This window comes from Quercus robur, chromosome 7 (assembly GCF_932294415.1).
Source record: "Quercus robur chromosome 7, dhQueRobu3.1, whole genome shotgun sequence".
NCBI lineage: Eukaryota > Viridiplantae > Streptophyta > Magnoliopsida > Fagales > Fagaceae > Quercus > Quercus robur.
In genome coordinates this window covers 13,639,820-13,647,199 of record NC_065540.1, presented here as the reverse complement: position 1 = coordinate 13,647,199, position 7,380 = coordinate 13,639,820, and the positions used below count along the sequence as shown (strand labels likewise).

Here is a 7,380-nt window from a genome sequence, read left to right as displayed (position 1 = left end):
ATTTTTTATTTGTTAACCAAAAACAATCTACTAGTTTCATACTTACTTAAAAAGACTATTACACATGGGAAACTCCGTCAATTTCTAAGATTTTTTATATTTTATTTTTACAAAAAAAAAAAAAAAAAAAAAAAAGTTGTGTCAGTAAAACCAGGAAAAAAGAAATTTGCAATATTCTATTCATTTCTTTCCCTTTCAAACATCTAAACAAAAGAGAGATAAATGCTTAATTTCATTCTATACTTCTATTCATTTCCTTTTTTTTTTTATTCTTATGTCTAATTCTAATCCATTCAATTCATTTCCCTTATATATTTATATATATATATATATATATGATATTAGAAATTTAGAATCCGCTAGATTACCATTAAAGAAAATAAGAAACTTCGAGGAAGGTGCATCCCAAACCTTCTATGTAAAGCTTAGTCCTCACCTATTTATAACAGTAGCTTTCTCTCATAACACATATAGACATAGAACATAGAAGTATACATAGAAAATCGAAGTCTTGTTAGCTATAGTGCAATATTTCTGTCGTGTCACAGAAATGGCTTCAAACTCTCACCAAGAACCATGGCTTTTGGAAAATGGAAACGTCAAAACCTTGAGCAAGGAGATGAGGCATGGCCGTACCCACCACAACATGTCATCCTCATCTCTCCGCAAAAAGTCCGACCTCAAACTTGTCTCAAAAGTTCCCATAACTTGCCTTAGACAATTGTTGGCAAATCTTCAAGAGGTTATTCTGGGAACTAAGCTTTCTGTGCTATTTCCAGCCATCCCACTAGCCATTGCAGCTGAGATTTATGGTTTTGGAAGAGTAAGTTCTTGTTTTAATTCTTAACTTACTAGGGTTTTCTATGTAACAGTGAAAACTTACAGGAACTGAAGGAACTATGATATTTTATCAATCAAAGTGGGCAAATTTCATTGACAATTATCGATTATATATCCCACCATCATTTTATGCCTACAAAACAAAATATATGTTCTTTCAATATTAATAATTGTAGGGATGATAAAAATTTCCCACCCCACTCAATTAATGGCAGAGGGAGGGGGAGCTGAGGTCCCGGTGCTTTCAATTTCATCCCCTCCCTCTTTATTATATTAATAATAATAATTTTAATTATGTATATATAAAAGTAATCTGTTTTGTATTTTTTTCCCCGACAAACAAATGCTTTTTCATTGAATTAGGAATGTAGGGATTTTTTTTTTTTTTTTTAGAAGAAGGGATTTTTTTTTTATTAGAAGAAAATATACTAAACTTTTTATCCCAAAACAAACAACAACAAAAAATCATTTATTTACTTTATGTCACTATTATATTTCTTATTTTGTATTGTATATGTTAAGGCATATAAAAGCAACACCCATTATTTAATTTTATCATAAATTGATTGATTGATATATTTATAAGCTTGGCCTACCTTGAAAAACATTTCTTGCTTCACCATGGCCCGCTTGACTAGTTTTACGCCGTGTAGGTTTCTTTCACCCAAAAGAGGTGACAAGGGGAGGACGGGTTCTACTTGCCTTGCACTGAATGTCAATACTCTATATATTTAAATTATTTATATATATAATTTAATTTTATGAGTATCATATTCATAATTTATCTCTTTATAATATTTTATTACCATTCCACAAAACACTCTGTTTCTCTTTTTCTCTTATATCTCTATCTCATTAACATTGAAGTTGCCTTGTGTGAGTTTCCCCTTCTCGAAGAGGAGGTAATAGGGCAAGGATGAATATCTCAAATTAATCTAACCCAAACCTATTCCATTGCCCTCCCTAATTGGTATGGAATGTGAATTTTAGCTTAATGGGTAAAATTTCTTATTCTCAAATAAGAGAGATTGATCTAGGTTTGAATTCAGCCTACACAAAAATGAAATCCATTAGTGTTTTGGTATGACAAAGAGTAATTACTACATAACAACCACTATATATATATAAGTTCAAATCCATCTATATTATAATAATAATGATGATGATGATGATGATGATTGGTATGAAATAATTCTAGTCTATTTTATACTTTGGTGATGGGACTGAGTATTATATATATATATATATATATATATATATATATATATATATTAACACACCTGCAATCAATTCTCTGCAAGAAAACTGAAAACAGCTCAACAGGCCCTGGAAACAATTACTTTCTTATTCATTTTCTATATTCTTATAATGGGTCCTTTCTGATTTTATTGCAAACAGCCATGGGTGTTCGCATTGAGCTTACTTGGCCTCACTCCACTTGCTGAACGTGTCAGCTTCCTGACAGAGTAAGGCAGAATATTCAAATTGTATATAGTTGTCTATTAATCTATTATTCATTGTTCATCATCTATATATATATATATATATATATACGTGCAATTTGGTATGTATCTGAGATCAATACTAATTTTCGTTTTCTCTATTTTGCAATCAGACAAATTGCTTACTACACCGGTCCTACAGGTATGAGCATGAAATATATTTCTTTTTAATATATATATATACACACACATGACAATAGGCTACAATAAAATGTTATATAAATATGGTTCCTCATGAATTTGTTTAAATGTAACCAAAACTTTTCCAGTTTTCCCAATCATGTTCGAGCAGTGTTCAAGCTTTAATTTGGTTCTTTTATAGAACAAAGTTTAAGGCAGAAATTAACTATTGGTGCAGCACATTCTGAGAGTCTAAAAACCATAAATACATGGAAAGAGATCGTTTTTTTTTTTTTTTAATAGGGTCAAAAAACCTAAATTACTGTTGGCTTGGTTTTGATGGTTTTCCAAAGACCAAACCGGATTCGATCATTTCGATGCTCATAGCTTCACGCGTCTGCACTAATCACTACTGTTCAAATATATAATTTGTTAAATTTTACTGAAAAAGTCTGTGTAACTCCTGGAAGCAAAACGTTGAAAACCTCATTTAACCTCGCTTTTATGCATGGTTGAGATATCACTATCGAGTCGAAGGACACTTTATAGTTCTGTCTTGTCCTTTGTACATAAGTAATAGCAAAATTTTCAGTGAAGATTCTAGCTATATAGTGTCAGCATCAAATTATATTTGAGAGATCAAACTTAGAGAGAGCTACAATTCCTAATTAGGTGTGGTATATATCTAAGGTTTTCAACTAATTTCAAGTATAAATCAAAGTGGGATTATTATCTATATTTCATTTACACTTATCAATTATATTACCTCCAATTAAATTTAAGTTAGTGATTGCAATTTGCATTAATTACTAAATTGTATGCTTGAAATTAATTGTTTTTAGAAAAAAAATAATAATATTGTTTGTATAACATTAATTAATTAGTCAATATAGACATATGATAAAATTTAATCAAAACTTAAATTAAAACATGTAAATAATTATGTCTAAGTTTTGTCAATTTTTAATAAGGTAAGACTTCTGTTTATTGCTTTTGTGAACTGGATATGATATGGAACCAATACATGACCATTTTAAAACATGTTGTGCCTGTGTTGTATCTAGTACTCCTATACACTAGACACAAACTAAATGCGTTAAAAAAATGATTTTGTTTAGTCTAACAAATAATTAAGAATTAAGTTTACAATTACAAAAAAAAAACATCAGCATCATTGAATCAAATGGCATATTCTCTCATTAATTAATAAGGGTATACTAAAGGACACTTGCACATCAATATTCAATAGTAAGAATAAGAAGTTGTATCAAAAAAAAAAAAATAGTAAGAATAAGAAGTTTACAATTCCAAAATTTTAAGTTATTAAGTAGTTTATTATGTGATTTTGCAGTGGGAGGGCTTCTAAATGCTACATGTGGGAATGCTACGGAGCTCATTATTGCAATATTTGCTCTAAGCGATCATAAAATAGCCCTAGTCAAGTACTCTCTCTTGGGCTCCATTCTTTCCAACCTTCTTCTGGTTCTAGGGACATCTCTCTTCTGTGGTGGCATTGCCAACCTTAGGAGGGAACAAAAATACGACAGAGTGAGTTATTATTTAAAAAAACCTTTTATAACATAAAGTAATTGTCAATTTACTACCAATAAATATATGATTAGTATCATTTTAAAAATATAATAAATTTTTTTTTTTTTTTTTTGTGATAGATGACATATAGTAAAAAAGTATAAAATTATTGATATAGCTCATGTATATGTCCTCCAAATGGGTCAAAGTTGATGGTGAATTGATGTTTGCTTGACCTTATGGCATAACAGAGACAAGCTGATGTGAACTCACTCCTGTTGCTGCTAGCATTGTTGTGCCACTTGCTGCCTACTTTGTTTCGGCATTCTGGGGCCTTGCCTGAATTCACTGTGGTACCAACAATCCAGTTGTCGAGAGCCAGTAGCATTGTCATGCTTGTTGCATACACTGCCTACCTAGTCTTCCAATTGTGGACACACCGCCAATTATTTGAAGCTCAGGAGGTACATAATTTAATTTTCTCTATTTTTTAAATTCACAATAGTTATCTCATTTGTAATAGTCTCTTGTGTTGGGGTTCGAGCAGTAAATAATCCAATGGTGCCGACATTTTTGTGGTATCTATATAATTGAAACCCCAGGTCTCCCTTTCCCCTATTTACCCAACCCAAAAAAAAAAAAAAAACACTCTTGCGATGAAATGTCTCATACTAATAAAAAGAAATAAGTCTAGTCATGTGATATTTCTTTTCTCCATAATTAAAGAAAAAGATAAGATTCTTGGTTTATTTACCTATAAAAAAAGTTCTCATTCTACTACATGTATTAGATTCTCTACAGTTCTAATGCGAACTCTAACTTGAATTCATAAAATCTTGATTCATTCATTAATAAATTAGTGGTTTAGGTTTTGTTGCCTTATCAATATTTTAAAAACACACTTATCATTTTTTTTGTATCTAGCTATTTCAATAATTGATAAAGTTAAATTCTCTTAAATCAGAACATAATTACTTTGAAGGTAGCTTACAAACATTTAAAAAAAAAAAAAAAAAAAAAAAAAAAACAGTGTAACTGTTAGGAGTAAAGATAAAAACATTTCAGGTGCAAGCAAACTCCTTGCCCTAATGATTTATCATGTTGCAAATTGTATTACAAATTGATTTCTCTCAAGCAAGCTAATGATATGCCTTAATGATAAAAAAATTTAAAAAAAATCAATTTTAGTGTTATTTTTTATTTTGAGGGGCTAAAGAATTCTTTGGTCAATCATTCCCTGATATCAATATATGCTAACATAGCTAATTAAATATCTATGGTGCAACCCATCAGGAATCAGAAGATGGTGCAGAGGGTGAGGAAGAAGTGCCTGTGATAGGATTCTGGAGTGGATTTGTTTGGTTGGTCGGGATGACTATAGTCATAGCTGTGTTGTCTGAATATGTGGTGGCTACAATTGAGGTAAAAATGATAAAAAGCCATTTTCATAGTGCTTGTGTGGTTGAGAATTATCAAATGGAATGTAACTATTTCATGCATTGTACTTAAAGAGATTTATCTATCAAGGTATTCACAAGGATTTCAATTCCTTTCAGGATGCATCAGATTCTTGGGGCTTGTCAGTCAGCTTCCTCAGCATAATCTTGCTACCAATTGTTGGAAATGCAGCAGAACATGCTGGGGCAGTCATATTTGCTTTCAAGAACAAGTTGGTGAGTAATATAATGGCCTTTCTACCATTTTAATTGTGGCACTAAGTTTTGAAATTATAAGATTCTAAGTGAGATTTTTTTGCACACAAATGCAGGATATATCATTAGGTGTTGCCTTAGGGTCTGCGACTCAAATTGCAATGTTTGTGGTGAGAATTTAAAACCTATATTGCTGGAATGGCTGTCCTGACAAAGATTTCTTTGTGAACTTAGTTAAATGGTGATGCTAAATTTATATCGTATAAATACTCAGGTCCCATTATGCGTGGTTGTAGCTTGGATTATGGGAATTCACATGGATCTTGATTTCAACACCCTTGAGACCACCTCTCTTGCATTATCAATAATCGTTACAGCCTTCACACTTCAGGTGAGAATATTCATGTCTCAAAAGCTTCCTCTTAGTACATTTGGAGAATAGTTTTGAACATTATAAACTATTGCTTGTCCCTATATCTCAAGTTAACAAAAAAGGTGTTTAGAAAAAAGTTAATAGAAAGGGGTAAAACTAATTATTTAATTCTTATTTTAAAACTCTTTAGCACTAGGCATGAAAGTAATAGAAAATGTTGAATTTAATTATTTGTTCCAGTATTTTGAAATTTTTCACTATTGATTTTATAGGATGGGACATCTCACTACATGAAGGGACTGGTTCTCCTCTTGTGCTACATTGTTATTGCAGCATGCTTCTTTGTATCCAAAACACCACTTCGTAAGTACTTACAACATTATTGTTTCTAGGATATATTATCTATGCTACGCTATGTCCATTTATGATTAAGTCTAATTAATATCTAAATTTCTTTAACTCAGGAAACATCGTCAACTCAGGACTTCAGATGACTACAGAAGGAGTCTTAAGCGCTTAACAGGTATGCTCAATTTCTTTAAGTACATGAATTTATTTACATGTCACATCCTTATACATACTTTTTGTATCAAATTTAATACAACAATTTTACTGCAGGCTTATTTGCCTTAAGGGGTCACTGCTCAGATAAGTATTCCTCCATTGAAACTTCAACAGATGCAACAGATTTGTTAGTTCAATTTTGATTGGACTCGCTAGCCGGAAAACCAACTGTTCGGGTTTTTCTTGTCATCGGAAGTTGTCATGCCTCTAAAGTTGAGATGGATTTTATATGGATACCATTGAAGCTTGATGAAGACCGGCTAAAACATACATGGTGTCGTATAGATCGATCGCTAGAATGTTTTTTGTGTTTTGTTTGATATAAATGCCAAAAGAGTACTGGTGGCATATGGCAAGGGTTTGGGTTTGCTTTTCTCTTGTAGTGCAATAATAGTAGATGAATGGAAATTGTTGTTGTTGTTGTTTGGATTTGCAATTAAATTTTGTGTTTCAAATATTTATACCAACTAGTAGTTTTGGCTTTCCAGGGAATGAGTACTTATATTTTAGTGTCATTTCAGTTTCAACTCAATTCAATAAAACATACAGTGTTATCACTACCTCTCAACCCGCCTTAGCCAATTTCTCATGCACACTCGCGTGTTCGCACATGAACACACACACACATATATATATATATATATATATATATCAAAGGAAAAGTTAACAAGTGCCATAAAAGCATTTGTTAATGAACTATTGGGCAATTCTAAAGCGGTTATCATTGGAAAATTTTATATAATTAATAAAGTTTGGTAATGGAATCTAGTGATAGGTGTTGGGATTTCTTTTGTTGAAA

At 31.4% G+C, this 7,380-nt stretch overlaps 1 protein-coding gene across 1 annotated transcript; it reads left to right on the top strand.

Moving 5' to 3' along the window:
* The first annotated feature begins 424 nt into the window (after nt 1–424).
* On the top strand, nt 425–7,068 carry LOC126692361 (vacuolar cation/proton exchanger 3-like). The gene is made up of 12 exons (XM_050387947.1): nt 425–823; nt 2,239–2,306; nt 2,456–2,484; nt 3,814–4,010; nt 4,244–4,456; nt 5,286–5,414; nt 5,549–5,665; nt 5,761–5,814; nt 5,919–6,035; nt 6,290–6,380; nt 6,482–6,540; nt 6,636–7,068. The coding sequence occupies exons 1-11, from the start codon at nt 551–553 to the stop codon at nt 6,535–6,537; spliced, it is 1,344 nt and encodes a 447-aa protein (XP_050243904.1). The 5' UTR covers nt 425–550; the 3' UTR covers nt 6,538–6,540; nt 6,636–7,068.
* Nucleotides 7,069–7,380: the final 312 nt, after the last annotated feature.

What these genes read in the sequence shown, in the direction of transcription:
- LOC126692361 (XM_050387947.1), top strand. Translation starts at nt 551, where the DNA reads ATGGCTTCAAACTCTCACCAAGAACCATGGCTTTTGGAAAATGGAAAC. An exon ending in CGTGTCAGCTTCCTGACAGA is followed by an intron (nt 2,307 to 2,455) that starts GTAAGGCAGAAT and finishes TTTTGCAATCAG; the next exon opens with ACAAATTGCTTACTACACCG. An exon ending in TTACTACACCGGTCCTACAG is followed by an intron (nt 2,485 to 3,813) that starts GTATGAGCATGA and finishes GTGATTTTGCAG; the next exon opens with TGGGAGGGCTTCTAAATGCT.